At 41.2% G+C, this 21123-nt stretch overlaps 1 protein-coding gene across 3 annotated transcripts in view; it reads left to right on the top strand.

Annotated features, from left to right (window-relative positions):
• The window catches only part of LOC135200861 (uncharacterized), a 167942-nt gene that overhangs the window by 38413 nt on the left and 108406 nt on the right, over nucleotides 1–21123 (top strand). For 2 of the 3 annotated variants that reach the window (XM_064229568.1, XM_064229567.1), the window contains exon 9: nucleotides 408–719. The exons of the other annotated variant lie outside the window; for it this stretch is intronic. In XM_064229568.1, the coding sequence (XP_064085638.1) occupies nucleotides 408–719 (312 nt within the window). The remainder of the gene's footprint in view (nucleotides 1–407; nucleotides 720–21123) is intronic. 3 annotated transcript variants of the gene reach the window in all.

The raw sequence follows: 21123 nt of genomic DNA, 5'->3' as shown, positions 1-21123 counted from the left end.
TGTTGTAATGTCATTAAAGCTTTGTTATTAAGGCATTACCAAGGAGGCTAGTTCATACTGTTAACCTAGTTCATACTATGGTTAATACAGATCCATCCACCATTGTTGGTAATGTTTCTTGGCAAAAGATTATGGATGTCATGTTCAGTGATGTGAGAAAGGTCATGTAAGGGGAGGAATGTCATATACTCATAAGTAAGGTTGTATTTCTCCCAAGTCATCATATTTGAAGTAACTGTTGAGTTATTTTAGACTAGTCTGCATAGATGCTACTTGCTTGCAGATGTGTGTGTATTTTTTCTAGCTTTCTACACTGAAGTAACAAGAAATGTAGTTTAAAAGTTTTCCTTTAATTAAGCAGTATCATTTTACTGAAAGCATTTATTGAGTAGTTATTTATTTTTCAGCATTAAAGAGAAATATTGCAGCATCAAATGAAGGTGGTGCACAACACACATCCCAGCAACAACAGCCACAGCAGATGCAACATCAGCAGCAACCACAACAGTATAGTCCTAATACAGCTTTTCCACCAGCTGCATTGTTTGGTTCTGATGCATTCCCACCAGTTCAACAGTCATTCCCCACTAGTCAGTTTGGGTCATCAGCTGCTGGAACTACAGCATCTTCTGGTGCAGCAGGTGCTGGTGGCAGTCAACATCCTAATTTAAGCTCTCAGCAGAGTTCCGGATCGTTGGAGGCATTTTTTCCAACATCAGGTAATCCTCCATCAACGGTTTCATCTTCCTCTGATCTTTTCTCTTCTGTCTCGCCTTCTACTTCGCTTTGTCCTTCACCCTTTTCCACGTCTAGTTCTTCTGTGGGATTTTTTGAAGATGTGCATGCTGGTGGTAATCAGGACGTTAAGGGCATGAGGTGGAGGGAAGGTGTCCATCATCCTCCTCTGACAAGAGGTCACACACTATCACATATAAGTAGGCCTCACGATGTTATGGCTGGCTCTATCACCAGTGGTAAACTTAAGACAGAAGAAGCTATAGTAAGCTCATCCGAGGATGATCTCCTTAGTTTTACTGATGTTAAAGCAGTTGCAGGAGTGGGTAATAGGCAAAACATGCAAAATGCTCAGATTCTGAAAATGTATGACACTAATCACTCTGGGGGACATTATGGTGCTGCATTAGCCAGTAATATGCGATCAGAGCTAACTTTCGCTTGCCCACAAGGAATGCATTCAGTTAGACCTCAACAACCCTACAGGATTGGTCATGGGATGGCTTTAACATCTAATATATGTACTAACAATAATTTTGGCTTTGTTAATAACAACCAAGTAACTAGTCCATGGGGAAATCAAGGACCACGACCACAACTGCCACAGCCTCAGCAGCTAACCAATCTGCCTCCCAGAATGATGAGTAACAATAATCTCTTTTTTCCTCGGACTGTAGCTTTGCATCAAAGTAATTCAGGTATAACAACTACCTCTCACTCAAATAGAGGTACTAGTTTGCCAAATGCTAATAGCTTAGGTTTTCCATTCTAGCGGCCTTGTTTGCAAATGACAGCTGCTTTTTGTTTTTTGACACTGTGTGTTGTGTAGTCCTATGTTATTGTTATTGATTTTAGCAATAATTGCTCCACTGACTTTGCTCAAGAGTTGGGGTTTTATTACTCTTTAAGATAAGAAATAGCTGTTGCTATTACTATATTTTTATTCTTGATGGTAGCTAACAGCAAGTTATTGTACATTTATATATACCTAAAAAGTATTTCTCTCTGTTTTTAATTTTGATGTGCTCATATGGGAAAGAAAGCAATAATTGCTCATTCTTAGTATATGATATAGTTAAAATATCGTATCTGTACTTAAATGCAAACGTGTTCAGATGTCCAAAGATTTTAATATTAAAATACTCAAGTTACCAATAAAAGAAGGGCCAATTGTGACAGTGTTTTCTTTTACACCTTTCTTCTTTAGGCTTTCTTAATTCTGCTTCTATTAGATAGCATCCTTATAACTTGGGTGTGCTGCTATGTTTTCTGCTAAAACTCTAAATATGATTATCTACTGCAACATTTTGGTTCATTATAGGCATCTTCAAGTCCTATTGTTTATTCACTGGCCCTTCATTTATGGGTAATTAATATTAAGTAATTGGCTTTCTATGGCCTGTAAGGTGTGTCATATCCCAGTTTTTAAAACTCCCTTGGTGAGACTAGAGTTGTAGTAAGTGATTATAATATTTTCAGTTCAACACAGTTTTTTAGATTTTTGTAAATAGGGCCAGTCATACAGTGTGGAAGCATAATTGGTCTAATAGAAAAGTTTATCAACTTGCTTCACCTCCTGACTTAAGTCACATGGCCAGAATGAGAAAGATTCCCTCCCTATGCTTCCTAGAATAAGTACTAGTAGATTAGTATTGCCCATTGTCCAACTATATAGAGAGGATGGCATAAAGAGGGTTTTCATTTCAAAATCTGCTTTTCATCGTCAGAGAGTTGTCCTTTACAATACCCTCATGATTTGCCTATTTGCATGTAATTTGCAGTTGCCTGTCCCTCAAACCTCATACACCTTATAGCATGCCAGTTTGGGAAGTAAAATTGATTTGTAAGATACACACAACTTTCATCAATGCCTGCAGTGTCTTTCTTGTAGTAATTGGGAACTTTTTTTTTTCATGTTTTGTGAGGACTTGAAGAATGCATATAAATTGTAATATCTTAAACAGCCATGTTATGTTTGTGGCAACTGTATTGATAACTCCTATTTTTCACTCACAGTGAAACAAGTTCTCTAATCTCTTCCTGTGAGGATGATACCATCTTTTGTATGTCCTGTGCAGTTATTGTAGGTAGTGCTGAGAGTTAATGGTTGCATTCCTTGAGCCCCTTGTTGCATTGCTTGCAGACCTGTACTGCTTTTAAGTTTATCCCTTTGGTCTCTTCCCACTTGCAGTTTAACTACTTAAATTTTGCTTTTTATTAAAATGCATTTAAGAAATCCTTTTTGATAGCTTTATGAGAGTAGAAATGGACCTGTTATGAACTGGTTTAACTTTGTAATAGAGAAGACACCCTCATAATTGGAGGAATTCAGTCTAGCTGCCTTCCATTGCTACAGTTGTTTGCTACAGCAGACTCCAGAAGAACCTTCATTCTTAATTTATATTGCATTTAAATAAATGTATTTATATACATAACATCATGCAGAGTTGAACATTATGTATGTATGAACTATTTTAAGTGTATTTGGAGGCCCATGAGAGAGAGAGAACAATGTTTTTCCACACTTACCTTTTGAACAATAATACTTTCACATATTATTTCCCATGGTTTGTTTACCACTTTTTCTTGCAGTGGTTGTGAGTGTGTGTTCTGGCAGGAAGGACCCATTAGAATTTGGAAGTATGGCTCTCTTACTGTTATGTATATGACATTGTGACATAGGTAACAGAATTATTCTCAGGTAGATGATACATAGTCCTAATAGCTACAAGACAGTCCTATTACAGCAAAAGTGCTCAGAAGTATCCAATTCTGTGGTGTAAAATTGAGTAAACAGACTATTCAACTCGGATAACACAGGTTTAAGGTGGTACTTGAATGGAGCCAAGTTACAGAAAAGATAACTAAACCCAAACTTTTACTTTGTAATAGAAGCGTAGGATGTTAGTTACTTGCTACTAATATTGTCAGTTTTCTTTCTTATTATGAACTGTAACCAAAGGATAATTTAACTAATGAATTAACATATTTTGTCTGAAATTCATAGATGTCCTTTTGCATTGCATAGCATTGGAGGAGGAGGAGATAATAAAATGTAGCCCATGTATATGGCGTATTTCACTTTTGAAAGTTTAATTATATACAGTTTGGAAGTAATGCACACTTCACATGTTCAAGAACATATGCTCTACAATTGTAGTAATAGGAGGGCCATTTTGTTGAAAAATATGTTGTCATTAATAGTGCTTTACAAATGTAGTACACAAATTGTAAGCTAAGCACTATGAAATGTGAGTAGTATTAAAATAGTGAATGGGAAAACTGGGTCATTTGTGCAGAATTTCAAGTATTTCATTGCAACAGCCATTTGCTTAGGTAAATTAAGGTCAGACTGTCCTCACCTTAAGAAGTAGAACCTCTTACAAAAGCTATATCCAACACATACAATCAATCCTCTTCTGTCTGCCTTTGTGAGAAATTGTCAGATGTATTTTTTTCTTTCTTTCTTTCTTTTTTCATAGTGTTCAGTCCAGTGTGTTGTTGTGACTAAATTTTAATTTGCTTTCAAGCATATGCCAATTGTATCTCAGACATTTCTGGTTCTTCCATCCTTTTGTTGAATGCCACCAGCATCCTAGTGTAAATGTTGTTGGGGGGGAGCAGTAAACACCTCCATTGTTTTTTCTTAGTGCTTTGTGCATGTTTCAATTTCCAGGGGCTTGATACTATGGCTGATGCTTCTTGACTCAATGTACCAAATTATTGTTCTTGTTACTAAATTGTTAGAAGAATTGTTTGAGACCACTGAATTACTAGACACACAGGGCTTGCATGAAGAATTTATTCTTGAGTGAGATGTGAAAATTGGCAAGATAATTTTGAAGCTGTACTGCCAAGTAGGAAGAAACCAAAGGGAAAGTAAAAAAAAAAAAAACTACTGGATGCAGTGCAAACTACTGATTATCATGAAAGTCACACTGCAAACTATAACTCACAGGCATGTTACTAAATGAACATCATGTTGCAGTTTGGGCATTGATTTGTTTTATGGGTTCATATTTATTAGAGTTTGTCATGTACATTCAAATCATCAAGTTATACTTTTTAAGTATTAAAAAAAGACACATGAATTCCTCACATGTAAAATGGCAAACTTTGCAACAAACAAACAAGCAAACTTTGCATTAAACTTTAAGGAAAATTGTTCATATACAAAACAAAACACAAACCTTCGGTCTTAACATTGGGATTTACTAGCACCAAGCTGGAAACTGGTAGAATTAAAATTAAACTTGTGAGATCCATGGACTATGGCATCTATACCAGGTCACGGGGCATGTATTACCCAGAATGCCCTTGGCGTCCCGTGACCCACCAGTTACACTAGTTATTTTTCTACCGCCTTTAAGATAGGACGTGTTTACTGTCTATCTGATTTAAAGCTGGTTTCAGTTTGCCCGTTTTTATCCATTTCACTTTCATTTTTCTTGTTAATTTTCTTTCTCTAAGTGTGCTCAGTGTGGGTGTGATCTGTAAGTGTATAGGTGGTGAGATGGAGATTTTTTGCTTCACCATTGGGATCTTCTTCCGTTTCAAAGAGGAGACAAAGGAAATGCCCTGGAGTCAGTGGCTTTCTGTGTTCAAGATTCCTAACTTCGTTGTCGACGGATCCTCATCCAACGTGCAGTGGGTGCAGAGAAAATGTATGTACAATTACTATTCTTTGTTCTGTTTGTCATGGTTGGTCGGTGGAACAGTGGAGGAAGTTTAATGAGAAAGGCCAGTACAAAAGAAAGGAGACAACGCCATCTTTGGATGACCAAGCATTGCTGGCTTCTTTTGTATCGTCAATACACCAGACTGCTCCATATGTTTCGCCACCTGCTTTTGATTTGTCCCATACCCCTTCGGCTTCTCCTAGCGATTCGTTATCGGAAACTCCAGGAGGGGTTTTGGGTAATTTTATGCATAATATTTACGGTCCGTTGTTCCCAGCTGGGAGGTGGGGAGCATCGCCATCTTTGTTCCAGGTGCCAGCTCCCGACGCGCACAGAATGGAAAGTACGTGGATGGTGCTAGGCCTACCAGGCGTACCAACCTTGGAGGGGTTGCTATCACATTATATGGCGTCACAATTCCAGCAGAGTCTGGCAGCGCTGAATGTTCCTCATCCCCCTGGCTTGCACTTAATGGGAAATAATGCCGCGGCTACGCCAACAACTTCAATGTTTACGGCTATGCAGAATGTTGGAGGTAGTTTTGCGGCAAAGGCAGGGATGCCAGCAGCAGCCGCACAGTCTCTCCCTACAAGATTGGTGACATCACAACCTGCGTCACACACCGACATGGCAGATGCGATGACGTCAGCCTACTGCTTCTCGGTCTACTTCACTGCCTCCGGAACCAAATACGCTTTCTGACTCGGTGGTACACACTGTAATGAAGAAATTACAGGATCTAGAGGAGAAAATTGGTTTACGAGAATGGAAGGTGCTCTGTTTTCCCATAGTTTATAAACCATGGAATGGTATTAGTGCCCAGTGAGGGAAACCAATAGATTCTCTTATATCTTTGGTTCAAGGGTTTATAGTCCATTCTCTTGGAATACTCCTAATATTCGGAAATGGATAAAGGTGGCAAACTCCCGGTCAGTTATAGAGACTTACCTCCCTCCAATAAGTAAGTCTATCCTAATGTTAAGAATGAAGGTTTGTTTTGCATATGAACAAATTACAAATTTGTAACTAATTTTTATTTTTCATAACTAACAAACCTGAGGTCTTAACAGTTAAAGGCCCACCTAGAGCCACCCCTCTAGCAGTCTAAACTGGGTTAAAAGTGTAACTGGTGGGTCACGGGACACCAAGGGCATTCTGGGTAATTCATGCCCCGTGACCTGGTATAGATGCCAATAGTCCTTGGATCTCACAAGTTTAATTTTAATTCTACCGGTTTCCAGCTTGGTGCTAGTAAATCCCAATGTTAAGACCTCAGGTTTGTTAGTTATGAAAAATACAAATTATTTACAAATTTGTCATATTTTTTTTAAATGGCTTATGTATTCCATTTACGTATGATTTAGGAGATGTTAAGGAGGAATAAGAGTTCTCCAGTTAGTTTCTATCTATTTCTATGTTTTGCTCCCAAGTTTTTTCTTCTTTTCAGCTCCATCTTTTTACAGGAGATCACAGCACTCTCTTCCTTTCTTTATTTGTGTTATGCAATGTTCATCCTCTATTTGGTGCTTATCCAACATCTCTCTGCTGATAGTCCTTCACCTGGCTCAATTCATGTACCTGTCTATGCTTCCCATTTTGCCCCTGTTGCTAGTTAATCTATCTTTTATAACTAACTAACCATGTACAATAAACTAGCTAATTTGGAACCCTGAAAAATCAGATAATCCAGACAAAGTTTGGTATTAGGGATGTAGCTAATAGTATAAATTACCAAGTTCCCAAAAAATGCACTCAGAATAATAACTAAAACTAGTAAGCAGTTGTAACATTTAAAAAACCTGTTAAAATTTGCTGCAGTACTAAGATTTGAACTTGCAACATTCTTAGTTTGTACATAACCCTGATCATTTTGTATTATCAAGTAATTCCAATAGTCCTCCCTCAGCTATTCTCACTCAGTAGTTTTGGCAGGCTCAAGCAATTAGACCTTACACGAGAAATGGCTAGAATAAAATCTGCATAGGTCCCTTCTCACCCGACTGATTTGATGAATATGTGAGTTTGGTTGTGAACAAAAGAAATATGTCATGATGGGAGATAGCACTGTCTCCACCTTGTACTTGAGTTGCTCGTAAAAATCTATTTTTAATGTCCAGGTGGCCTACCATTCTGTGTTGCTTGGAGAATTAGAATTACAGTTTTTATTAAAGGGGGTGGGTTTCTGCCAGTAAGATGGCCAAGGGATATACAGTTACTAGATGGACAGGTACTGTTACAGATGAGTACTGTATATAGGAACCTGGCCTTACACCCAAGCCCCTAACTACTACTATGAAGAGAGGAAATAGAAACTGTGACAGTTTTACAAAGAATGGGTCACATGTGTTTGGTACAGAACTAGGATTATGCCTTTCAGGGCTTAATAACTATCACAAATCTTATGAAAAAAGATCAATATTTACTCAGGGCAACATTTTGAAGCAGAAAACTAATTTAAATTTTGTTCATGAAACTTACCTGTCAGATATATATATAGCTGTATTTTCCGAAGTCCGACAGAAATTAAAAAACTTACGACACACGTAGTGGGAGTCAGGTGGTTAGTACCCATTCCCACCGCTGGGAGGCGGGTATCAGGAACCATTCCCATTTTCTATTCATATTTTTTCTGTCGCCGGTGTTGTAAACAACAGTTTTCAGCACCTCCGTCTTGGATTTAGGAAACTTGGCTACTATAAGTACCCCTTTTGATTTTTTGGTATCTTGACTTTTGGATCGGTGGCTAGGCACACGTTATTTTGTGGAATTGATTGATTTTGGCTTGATTTCTCTTTGAATAAGAGGCCTGGTTCTAGTTCGGCTAGCGCCAGGTTTTGCACCAAGAGTGAATGTAGAGCTAGGCTACTGAAAGCATCAGTAGACCCTCTTACTTTGTGTAAGAATTGCAGGGAGCATGATTGTATGTATGAAAGTCGCTGCAAGGAATGTGCGTGTCTTTCAGATTCTGGATGGAGAGCGTATGAGACCTATCTTCGTAAGCTTGAGCGTGATAGGTTAAGGAGGTCTTCCTCCAGGAGCGTTTCAGGTAAACGTCAGGAAGTTAATGTTTCTCCTACTAACCCTCCTTTAATCACTACTCCTAACCCTGTAGTGTTGCCTTCGGGCCCTGAAACAGTGTCTGTGGAGGGTAATACCCTTACTTTAATCTTAGAGTCAGTTCGTAATTTAGAATCTAAAGTGCTCGCCTTAGAAGGCAAAAGTGAAGGTGCAAAGTGCAGTGACAGTGCTCCTTCGTTTGTGGAGGGTGCGTCAGATCGGCCCCATTTCGCCTCTAGGCCTAGACCACTGCCGTGCTCCCAGGTTTCAGGGAGAGGGCATGTCGAAAGCCGCAGGAGGGTTACTGGGAACACCCACCGATCTGACGTGCCTTCGGCAGTTTCTGTTGACGCTACCCAGACTGCCAAGGAGCGTGCAAGTGCACGTCTCCTCAAAGAGTGTTTCTCTTCTTCAGAGGCTTCCTCCCCGCATAAGGGGTGGAGCTCTCAGTCAGTTTCACGCCCGCTGAAAAGGAGCGTTGGTGATCGGGACGCTTCACGTCCAGTATTTGCTCTCGAGCGGCGATCTTCACCTGACAGTGTCTTCGCTGCCTTCCCGCCACAGAAGAAACGTAAAGAGTCATCTGATGATGACTTTTTCAAACGCCCCAGTTGCTCCCGAGCGCGTTCTACGGCAGTTCCTGGGAGAAGGAAGAAGGCGTCCCCTCGCCCCTCGCCTTCTCACAGGATCAGCCCTTCTCCTGACAGGGAGTCTTCTCTGACTGAGAAGATCCTGCGCTCTTTGCAGCAACAACTTGCTGATGCTCTTTCTAAGAGAGGGACGCAACCACGTCCTCGGAGGAAGGATGACAGGTTACCAGTGAAGAGATCTAGACTCCCTCTCCTCCTCGCTCCTCCCTCTCTCCACTTTCGTCACCTTCTAGAGTTTGTGCGGCTCTCTAGAGGACGCGAAGAGGATGTTTCGCGCTCTTCGCGTGAAGCGGTATTACCTGCTCCTAAGCTTGCTGCAGTGCGAGAGCTCGATGTCTGTGTGGACGCTTCGGTGCAAGTGCAGCATGATCTTGACGCTCGGTCGGACGCCAAGCGAGCGCCAGTGACACCCAAGAGTGCACCAGTGGAAGCCGAACGCGCGAGAGACGTTGAGCGCGCTTTAGTGAACGTCATATGCGCTCCAGTGGACGCCAAGCGTGCGCCAGCGGATGCCAGGAGCGCGCGAGTGGACGCCAATCCCGCGCCAGTAGCAGCCAGGTGTGCGCCAGTGGACGCCAGGTGTGCGCCAGCGGACGCTCAGGTGGACGCGGATGTAGAAGCTCGTCGTCACCCACCTGTTTTTGAGGATCCTCTACAAGTTTCTTCGGGACTTCAAGAGTCAACCGGAGTTACAGTTAAAGAGTCAGCTTTGCCTTCTACTTCTCAGCAACGCTCCTCTTGGAAACTTAGACCGGGAAGTCTAGGTTCAGCCTTGCTTCCTCCTACTTCACCTGTGTCACAAGCAGAGGTTAGCGACGCTTCTGTTGAAGTTGATGATGAGAAACCGTTGGCTCCGGTCTCTTCTGACTACCAGGTCTTTACCCGCCTTCTTCAATCGGAGTTCGGAGATATGTTTCATCCTGAAGCTCCTCGCTCTCCTCCCTCTCAACTTTCATCTTCCAAGATCAATAAAGTCTCGGGGTTTGTCAGGATGAAGAAGTCCCTTTCGACTAAGAGGGCTCTTCGTAAAGTACATGACTGGATGGAGAGAAGGAAGTCTCAGGGAAAGACCTCATTTGCTCTTCCACCTTCAAGACTTAGTGGGAAAGCAGGCATATGGTACGAGACGGGAGAAGACGTAGGCATTAGACTTCCCTCGTCAGCTCAAGGAGACTTCGCAAGCATTGTGGATGCCGCGAGGAGGTCACACCTGTCCTCTTCGAAAGTTTCCTGGTCAACTACGGAAATGGACCACCACCTTAAAGGCCTCTTTGGAACGTTAGAGGTCTTTAACTTTCTAGATTGGTGCCTCGGGGTTCTGGATGCCAAGTCTAGGAGTTCCGATTCGATTAGCCTGGGGGAGCTGTCCAGCGTAATGTCATGTATGGACAAGGCCGTCAGAGATGGTTCGGAGGAGCTAACAGCTCATTTTTGCACAGGACTCTTTAAGAAGAGATCCCTGTTTTGCAATTTCACAGCTAAATCCGTCTCTCCGTCACAAAAGGCAGATTTGCTCTTTGCTCCTTTTTCGGATCATCTCTTCCTCCAGGCTATGGTTAAAGACATTGCTACCAATCTCCAAGAGAAGGCCACACAAGATCTCCTCGCACAATCTTCTAGGAGACCTGCCGTCCCTTCGTCGTCGGGAACTTCGATTCTCAAGAAATCGAAGCCCTTTCAAGGTGGATCTTCCTCGAGACCAGCCCCTCGAGGAAGAGGCACTTCCAGAGGCAGAGCCCCTGCGCTTGCTAAGAACAAGAAGTGAGACAGAAGTCCTTCAGTCACCGGTAGGAGCCAGGCTTCAGCTGTTTGTGCAAGCCTGGGAAAAGAGAGGTGCGGACAAATGGTCATTGGACGTCATAAAGAAAGGTTACCGGATCCCGTTCCTGAAATCACCCCCGCTGTCTACGACACCCAGGGATATGTCACCTTCTTATCGGGGGGAAAAGCAACAAGTGCTTTACGATCTGCTAGATCAGATGATCGTAAAATATGCAGTAGAACAGGTCTCCGACCTGAACTCCCCCGGATTTTACAACCGACTGTTCCTAGTGCCAAAGCAGTCGGGAGAATGGAGACCGGTACTCGATGTCAGCAGCCTAAACCTCTTTGTCATCAAGCAGAGGTTTAAGATGGAGACACCTCAGTCAGTGATGGGAGCCTTAAGACCGGGGGATTGGATGGCTTCGCTAGATCTACAGGACGCGTATTTTCATGTCCCCATCCACCCCCAGTCAAGGAAGTACCTGCAGTTTGTCCTGAAGGGAAAGGTTTTTCAATTCAGGGCTCTCTGCTTCGGACTCAGCACTGCTCCTATGGTATTCACCCTACTGATGAAGAACATTGCGAGGTGGCTTCATCTTTCCAAAGTCAGGATCTCTCTCTACCTGGACGACTGGCTCATACGAGCCTCCTCGAAAGACCAGTGTCTGGAGGACCTTCACACGACCTTGTCTTTAACGAAGTCCCTGGGTCTTCTGGTAAACCTCAAAAAGTCACATCTGACCCCTTCTCAGTCCTTAGTCTATCTGGGGATTCAGATGGACTCAGTGGCTTTTCGGGCTTTTCCGTCTCAGGGGCGACAACTAGATTGCCTAAGCAAAGTGTCAGCCTTTCTGGGGAAAGAATCATGCTTGGTGAGGGAATGGATGAGTCTGCTGGGGACCATTTCCTCACTGGAGAAGTTTGTTTCCCTTGGGAGGTTGCACCTCAGACCTCTTCAATTCTTCCTGGCGAACAATTGGAAACACCAGAACGACTTGGAATCAATCCTGGTGTTATCGGAAGAGGTGAAAGAACACCTAAGATGGTGGACAGATCCTTTGAAGCTCGCAGAGGGTCTTTCCCTCAAGCTTCAGAGCCCCGACCTAAGTGTTGTTCTCCGACGCGTCTTCCGCGGGGTGGGGAGCAACACTAGGGGGGGAGGAAGTGTCAGGCACCTGGAGAGGGGAACAGGTGTCCTGGCACATAAACATCAAGGAGCTGGCAGCAGTTCATCTTGCGCTCCAGTTCTTTCAGGACGAAGTCTCCGGCAAGGTGGTGCCCTGGCATACCTCAAGAAACAGGGAGGAACCCACTCTCGATCCATGTTCTTCCTGGCAAAAGAAATACTGTTGTGGGCGAAGGCACACGACGTCTCTATCCTGACGAGATTCGTATCAGGGGTAGAAAACGTCCGTGCAGATCTTCTCAGTCGGCAAGGTCAACTGCTGCCGTCAGAGTGGACCCTTCATCAGGAAGTATGCCAGAGGTTGTGGAAGTTGTGGGGATGTCCGCTCGTAGACATCTTCGCAACTTCCAGGACAACGAGACTTCCGCTGTACTGCTCACCAGTTGTAGACCCAGGAGCAGTGGCAGTAGACGCTCTTCTATGGGACTGGACAGGACTAGACGTATACGCCTTTCCCCCGTTCATGATCCTAAGGGAGGTAATGAGGAAATTCGCGGTATCAGAGGGAGCGAGGATGACTCTCATCGCCCCCTTCTGGCCAGCGACCGACTGGTTCACAGAGGTAATGTCTTTCCTAGTAGACTTTCCGAGGACTCTGCCTCCAAGGATAGATCTACTCAAACAGCCCCACTTCGAGAGGTATCACAAAAACCTCCCCGCTCTGAGTCTGACTGCGTTCAGACTATCCAGAAGTTGGCCAGAGCGAGGGGTTTTTCAAGACCTGTGGCTAGAGCAATCGCCACGGCAAGGAGACCTTCCTCGATTGCCGTATATCAATCCAAGTGGGCTGTTTTTAGGAGCTGGTGCAGAAAGAACGACATTTCCTCCACCTCTACCTCTGTGAGCCAGATCGCAGACTTCCTTCTCTACTTGAGGAATGAAGTTCACTTAGCGGTGCCTATGATAAAGGGCTACAGGAGTGTGCTTTCTGTAGTCTTCAGGCATAGAGGGCTGGATTTAGCCAATAACAGAGACCTTCATGATCTCCTGAAATCTTTCGAGACTTCGAAGGTACCTCAACCAAGAGTTCCTTCTTGGAACTTAGACATTGTTCTTAAGTTCCTGATGTCCAGCCAATTTGAACCGCTCAACTCAGCTTCGCTTAGAAACCTGACAAGGAAAACACTTTTTCTAACTGCTCTGGCGACGGCGAAGAGAGTTAGTGAGATCCAGGCTATAAGCAAGCATGTTGGGTTTAAGAATTTCGATGCAGTTTGTTCTTTGAGCCCTACGTTCTTGGCAAAGAACGAAAACCCTTCCAACCCTTGGCCCAAGACATTTGAAATGAAGGGTTTGGCAGATATTGTGGGTCGTGAGCCAGAGAGAGTCCTGTGCCCTGTCAGGGCTCTCAAATTCTATTTAGACAAGACAAAGGACTGTAGGGGGACCTTCTGGTAACTTGTGGTGCTCTGTCAAGAAGCCTGATCTTCCCATGTCGAAGAACGCGCTTTCTTTCTTCTTGAGAGACACCATTAAGGAAGCTCATTCCACATGCAGTGATAGTGACATGAAGCTTTTAAAAGTGAATGCCCACGAGGTGAGGGCTATTTCAACCTCGATAGCCTTTCACAGAAATATGGCACTCAGTGACATTTTGAGTGCCACTTATTGGCGGAGCAACTTGGTGTTCGCTTCACACTACCTGCGGGAGGTGAAAGCAACATACGAACATTGCTCTTCACTTGGACCATACGTTGCTGCAGACTCTGTTTTGGGGGCAGGAGGTAGCACTCATCCTATCCTTTAGTGGTTAGGTGAGCTTTTTAATTTTGTGTGTTTTTTGGTTGTGGGGTCGACCGCCTGAGGCGGATCTCCCTCCTTTAGTCTAGTTTAGTGGGATACCTTTGGTAGACTAGGCCAAGTGGTTTTTTACTTCGTTGTCCTCATGGTATGGTCAATGGTCTAGTCACATTGTGGTCACGCCCCCGTTGACAGATCATCTTGAGTGCACCAGCTTATAGGTCTCTACCTCGCTGGCAACTCTAGTAGCACAAGCAAGACTTACGTGGCAGTAACCACGAAGCCAGCGATGCTAACAGGTAAGGAACCAAGATATCAATTATCTGCATGTATATGTTTCCTAAAAATTCTATTCTGTCTCTTCCCACCACCAAAGGTGGGATTCAGCTATATATATATCTGACAGGTAAGTTTCATGAACAAAATGATATTGTAATGATACAATTAAGTTTATTTATACTTACCTGGCAGATATATATAATTAAGTACCCACCCACCTCCCCTCAGGAGACAGTGGAAATAAAAATATGAATAGAAAATGGGAATGGTTCCTGATACCCGCCTCCCAGCGGCGGGAATGGGTACTAACCACCTGACTCCCACTACGTGTGTCGTAAGTTTTTTAATTTCTGTCGGACTTCGGAAAATACAGCTATATATATATCTGCCAGGTAAGTATGAACAAACTTAATTGTATCATTACAATATCATATTAAATAATAGGGACAGGCAAATGCATGTAATCTCATCAGTCCACAAGACCCATTACCATGGCACATGTCTTTGCAAACCAAACAAAATGTGTGGAAAGCACATACAGTGGTATCTTGCTCAGCAGACATTCCCTGTTACGGATGGTTACCCTTAAACTGATCTGTTTTCAGGAATAATATAAGGACTACCATTTCTTTCCAAGCAAAAAATTAAAAAATTAAAGCATTTTCAAATTCAACAAGCTTGCCAATTAGCAGGCAGAAACATTCGAGAAAGCAAATTAAATTGATGAAAAAAATGCAGGTTTACTCTCACTCTACCTGTACTTAAGAAAGCTGACCTGTATGTGGAAGGTGATTAGGGAGGTAAAGAGGAGATGTTCTCTTTTGGGAGGAAGTCTCCTGTATAAATGGCAGTCCTCTATGCTTCAAGAGTTATTTTTTTTCTCTTTATGGTACTTTCTTCTGCAGGTTCACTGAGATTTTGTCTCCATCAATACATGTGATGCTATTCAACAGATCTATAACGCAGTTTGTTACAGCTTTAAGTGATTGATATTTTTTCATGAAACTTGCAGCTTCCCTCATATAGCACTCATTTCTTCCTTCTTCCTCCTTTTAAAGACATCATCAATATCCATCTGTTGCTGCTCCCTCTGAAGGTCTTGCAGGTCTTCCTTGGTGAGCTCTCCCTTTTGTTCCTCCACTATCTCCCCCACATCATCATTGAATACCTCCAAACCCATGTTCTTGTCCAGAGACAAAATTCTCTAAAATAGACTCAGCCTTAAAGCCTTCAAAGAATTTTCTGTTACAGCATCTGGCGACAGTTTCCTCCAGGCAGAAATCATTGTCCAGTAAGAGACTTTTCTCTGGGCTTTGTGTTTAAGGCTTATGTAGCGGAGGGTGTTGGAATGTCTTGTCCAAAACTCTCTGAGGGTCATCTTTTTATTATAGATCATATTATAGATCACTTAAAAGAACACCACCAGAATATTGCTTTGGCACAGTGTCTTGAAATTAAGAGATGACCTGCTGGTCCATGAGCTGGATTAAATGGGTTGTGTTAGCTAGTAAAAATCCCTAGAACTCCTGCCGCAAATTAGCCTCCAAACATGGAGAATGAGCAGGAGCTCTGTTCAGTACAAAGAAGGCCTCGAGAGATAATTGTTTCTCAAGGCATTCCTTGATGGTAGGGCAAAATGTATCACTCACCCTTTTAATGAAAGAAATTGACTGTTAACCCTCCACATCAAATTCAGCTTATTTTTCAGACATTATTTTTCTTTAAAACCCCCAGGTTTCCATGGTGATGAAGGTGATAAACAAGCATAGGTTTCAGTTTTAGGTCCCAATTTGCATTCTTCCCATGCGTAAGAGTTAGCCTTTCCTTCATCGACTTGTGCCCTGACATTGTCTTCTCATCCCAATTGAAACCTTGTTCAGAAACAAAACCTTTAGCCTCTACATAGTCCTTGAACTTTTCAAGATATATCTGAGTTTCTCAGTAGCATTTTTATCAGAAATGAGTAATGCCATTATCAGCACTCATTCCAACAATGGTTTTCAAGAAATCATCATGCACTGGTTTTTTCTTCTCACAAATGATGGCCCCAGAAATGCTATAACCAGCTGACTGTTTTTCTTTTTCCCAAATCTGCAACTTCATTAGTACAATAATCTGAGCCCTTCTTTTGGTAATAACTCCGCTAGTAACAACAGGTGATTTGATGGCTTCTTTATGTGTATTTATGGAAGAAACCGTTGTTTGGGTACCCCAAACTCCAACAGACCAACTACTACAAGGACAATATTTTGAAATCTTGCTGTAATTTGCTTTCAAATCGCTGTTGTTTTTTCTTATCTTTCTTTGCCTTGCTGGATTTACATGTCTTATAGGCCATAATGACTTTATTATTTGCATAGTTATTCCCAAAACACACAAAGAAGCATGAGATAATTTAGCAGAGATACATCTGAGCAAGAAATGTTTGCTGACTGAGTGCTTTCCCTCTGGAATTTCACATATGACACACTCCCATAGAAGTTCTAGGTGGTCATTTTTGTCCATCCACAAGCTGAGTAAACATGCTCAAACAGAGCAGGGTTTTCCTTTTAAAAAGTGACCATAAATACATCTGCTTATGTTATAGCAATTTTGCAATTCTTGGTAAATTGTGAATCCACTCACAAGTGCAAAGAACATATGCACAAGTTTAAAGCATAGAAATGAGGTTGTAAACCAATACTTCAAGTATCTTTTTTGAAGTTGCCATATCTTTCTCTCTCTCTCTCTCTCTCTCTCTCTCTCTCTCTCTCTCTCTCTCTCTCTCTCTCTCTCTCTCTCTCTCTACCCTAGCCACAACCCACAACTATTAAGGGATAGGTAGGATTGTAAATAATTGTTTAGGTTAACAACTTGCCAAACTATCTATCCTTGTTCAGGTATGGACTTTAATGCTGGTCACTCAGTTTGTGAGCTGAGTGCACTATCTTTGCATTCTGACACCAGAAAAGGAAAATGATTCACCACCAACTAGGGCACTTGTGAAGACAAATATGCAGAATTATTGCATAGGAAAAATGACTGTACCTTTTTATTTAGCAGTCATAATTCAGCGGTTGAACCATTGTTATAAGCTCTCCAAAGAAATGCTATTTGTGCTTTCTTTAAATTTCAGTAAAAATACTGTGTAAAGTTGTTATAGTCTTATTACAAAAAATTAAATGAAAATGTAATTTCATTGAATTGATTTATTTAAATTCAAAAAATGGCTTATCTAGAATAGAAGTTAAGCACGAAAATTGTATGACTTTACAAAAGTGAATACTCTGCTGTACAGAGAATAAGGAAAGAGAATCGCTGCTAAGAATTTAAATAAAATTGTGATGAAAGAGAGATTGTAGAAAGAACTACAGATGATAGAGAGATTGTAGAAAGAACTAGAGAAGAATATTGATGAATTAGTGAAGAGGAATGCTGAACCTATAAAAAGAAAGACAATGAATGGTTTCACCCTGATGGAGTGAGGATTCCCTTGTTGAAGCCTTCCCAGTTTGATGGTAGTTGCTTTATTTCATGTAGAACTAAGCCAAGTTTGCACTGCTCCATGCAGCCACCTTTCTACATTATTTCTCTTGCACTGTATTGTCAGCTCTACAATGTTCTCCCATATTGCCTTTACATATGCCCAGCCTTTGCGCTCTCTTGCTCTGTTGTGGAGTTTATTCCCATTATCGTTCTCTATACTTCTGGGTCTGTAAGCCAGTATATGTGTGTGTTCACAAGATGGACATTCATCTCCCTACGTGGAACTTCAGTAAGTTGTGAATCTTTGCAGTATTTTTTGGAAGGGTTCCATTCGCTGATTCTATCTGTTTCATTTGATTAAAACTTAATTAACCTTCAAAAACTCAGTCAGTAATAAGCAAGAAGTTGGTCCCTCCTCCCATTCTTCTCCAGGATGTCCACCTCCAAGGGGTACCTCAGTTGTTGACAGTGAATTTAGTAGTGCTTAACTTTGCAAACAAAAGAAAAATAATAAACATAGTTATATTGAAATAAGATTTTCAGGAAATTTTATTAAATGAAGTTACATAAATTATTGTCATGTGGAAAATCAGTCTGTAATCCTAGCTTGTTGGTAAGCCTGTGTGCTTAAGTACACAAGGTACACATGCACTCTTCATGTGTATGCATAACATATTCATCTTTCTCTCTCGCTTTCATACAATTTTCTTATTGATATTTATTGCAATGCTTACATTTTTGTATATGAATGCACAGACTGAAAAATTTTATAATTACATTATAGTACTGTATTAACCCTTAAACGCCGAAGCGGTATTTTAAAAATTGTCTCCCGTATACAGGCGGTGTTCAAGAGTGAGCGCTGAAGCGGAATTTTTTTTTTTTTTTTTTTTTTTTTTTCAAAAAATCACAGCACCACGCTGTTAATTTTTAAGGATTAAGAAGTTCATTTTTTGGCTACCTTTTCCTTTGTCATTGCCTGAAGGTTTTTGGGTATTGCAAACCACAGAAATGAAAAAAAATATCATTATCATATATAAATATTGGGATATATGACAGCGCAAAAAAAATTTCATATATAATTGTAAAGTACAACTCGTGCTGTGAGCAAAACGGTTAAAGCTAATGAGTTAATTTTTTGTTGTTGTATTGTACACTAAATTTCAATCATTTTGGTATATAACACATTGTAAAACGATCAAGGCAACACAGAGGAAATATTATCACAAAAAGATGCATGAATTCGTAACGTGTGGACGTAAAAAAAAGCCGTTTCAAAAATTCACCATAAATCAGTATTGTGCTAGAGACTTCCCGTTTGCTGCAAAATGATGGTAATTGATTGAATATTACTAGATTGTAAGTGTTGTAGCTTACAATTGCAGTTTTCGACCATTTCGGTGGAGTTAAAGTTGACTGAAGGACGAATTTTTTCTATATCGTTATTTATAGAAAATATTTCAAAATTGAAAAAAGCTACAACCATGGGTTGTTGTTTGTTGTATTCTACATGAAATTGTGCACATTTTCATATATAAAACTTTATTTAACGGCTAATTTAAAATGGTGCAAACATTACGACAATCGGACGAAAATATTTAGGATTTTTTCAGAAGAGTTAGCGAGCGGATATAAGGAAAAAGTTTATTTCATAAATTCACCATAAATCGAAATATTGTGTTAGAGACTTCTAATTTGTTGCAAAATAAAGGTAAATGATTGAATATTACTAGAATATAATAGTTTTAGCTTACAATTGCGTTTTTTTACCATTTCGGTCGAGTCAAAGTTGACCAAGGTTGAAAATTTGGCACATCATTATTTATATGAAAATATTTCAAAACTGATAAAAGCTACAACCATGGATTTTTGTTGTTGTATTCTACATGAAATTGCGCACATTTTTATATATAAAACTTTATGTAACGGCTAATTTAAAGTGGTGCAAACATTACGACAATCGAGGAAACGAAAAAATTTCTTTGATTTTTCGGAAGAGTTACCGCAAGCGGACGTTAATGAACAAAATTTTTTTTTTTTTCATAAATTCACCATAAATCGAAATATTGTGTTAGAGACTTTCCAATTTGTTGCAAAATAAAGGTAAATGATTGAAAGATTACTAGAATATAATAGTTTTAGCTTACAATTGCGTTTTTTTTTTACCATTTCGGTCGAGTCAAAGTGACCAGGTGAAATTTTGGCACATCATATTTATATGAAAAATATTTCAAAACTGATAAAAAAAGCTACAACATGGATTTTTGTTGTTGTATTATACATGAAATTGCGCACATTTTGTTTTTATATATAAAACTTTATGTAACGGCCTAATTAAAGTGGTGCAAAAAACATTACGACAATCGGACGAAAAAAATTTCTGATTTTTTCGGAAGAGTTACCGCACGGACGTAATGAAAAAATTTTCATACATTCAACTTACCTGTCAGATATATACATAGCTATCGACTCTGTCCGTCCCCGACAGAATTCAAATTTCGCGGCACTCGCTACAGGTAGGTCAGGTGATCTAACGCCCCTGCTCTGGGTAGCAGGACTAGGAAACTTATTCCCGTTTTCTAATCAGATTCTCTCTGCTCGCCGTAGTATCAACATTGTTGTTACTTCCTCCTGACCTGGGAATTCTTTTTTCACAACGCTTTTGATCATCTTTCGACTGATTTTTGGTGACGTAACTTGGATCGTTGTTTGGCATTCGCTATATGGGGACTGGTTTTTGGACTTCGCTTTGGATTTCGTGAATATGTCTGATTCTAGTGTTAGCTTCAGAGTGTGTGTGAATGAGGGCTGTAAGGTGAGGATTCCGAAAGCTTCGGTAGATCCTCACACTACTATAGTGGTTGTAGAAAGGTTGAATGCTCAATTGAGAAAACGTGTAACGAGTGTGAGAGATTGAGTGAGCAAGAATGGAAGAATCTGACTTCTTACTTGAAGAAGTTGAGAAGAAGGATAGAGAGAGGAAGGCGGCTTACAAAGCCGGAAAATGTCTAGTAGTTCTGTAGCTTCTTCTTCTTCTCGTAATTATGACCATTCTGTTTCAGCCGTTCACAAGTTTATCCCTCTGATTCCGCCTCAGAAATAGCGGAACTCAGAGCTTCCCTTCAAAAAATGCAGAGAAAAATGGAAGCATTAGAAGGTAAGAGAAGTGAATGTGGTTTCTCGAGTGATGTTAGTGTCCCCGGTGTAGTGGAGGGGGCGTCTGTCGTCCCTGCGACGCCTCCCAGGCCTAGACCTCTTCCAAGCTCCCTGGCCCAGAGGAGAAGGAAAGTCGAAAGCCTTACGGGGGTCGTGGGGAATCCCCAACGATCAGGCGTCCCTTCGGCAGAATCGTATACATCTCAGTCTGCAGGGACAGCTATAGAAAAAGCGTCCTTCGTGAGTGCTTTTCATCTTCTAGTTCGCCTTCTCCGAGAAGAGGATGGAAGGAATCGAAGCTTTCACGTCCGCTAAAAGGAACTGGAAAGAACCTGAGCTTAATTCTAGCCCCGAGCGCTTCTCTGAAGAGGAGGCGCCTTCGGTAATCAAGAAAGCTAGAAAGGATTTAGAT

The sequence above is a fragment of the Macrobrachium nipponense genome, chromosome 27, assembly GCF_015104395.2.
Source record: "Macrobrachium nipponense isolate FS-2020 chromosome 27, ASM1510439v2, whole genome shotgun sequence".
Classification (NCBI taxonomy): Eukaryota; Metazoa; Arthropoda; class Malacostraca; order Decapoda; family Palaemonidae; genus Macrobrachium; species Macrobrachium nipponense.
The sequence above is the reverse complement of the archived record's forward strand: the minus strand, read 5'-3'. Positions and strand labels throughout refer to the sequence as shown.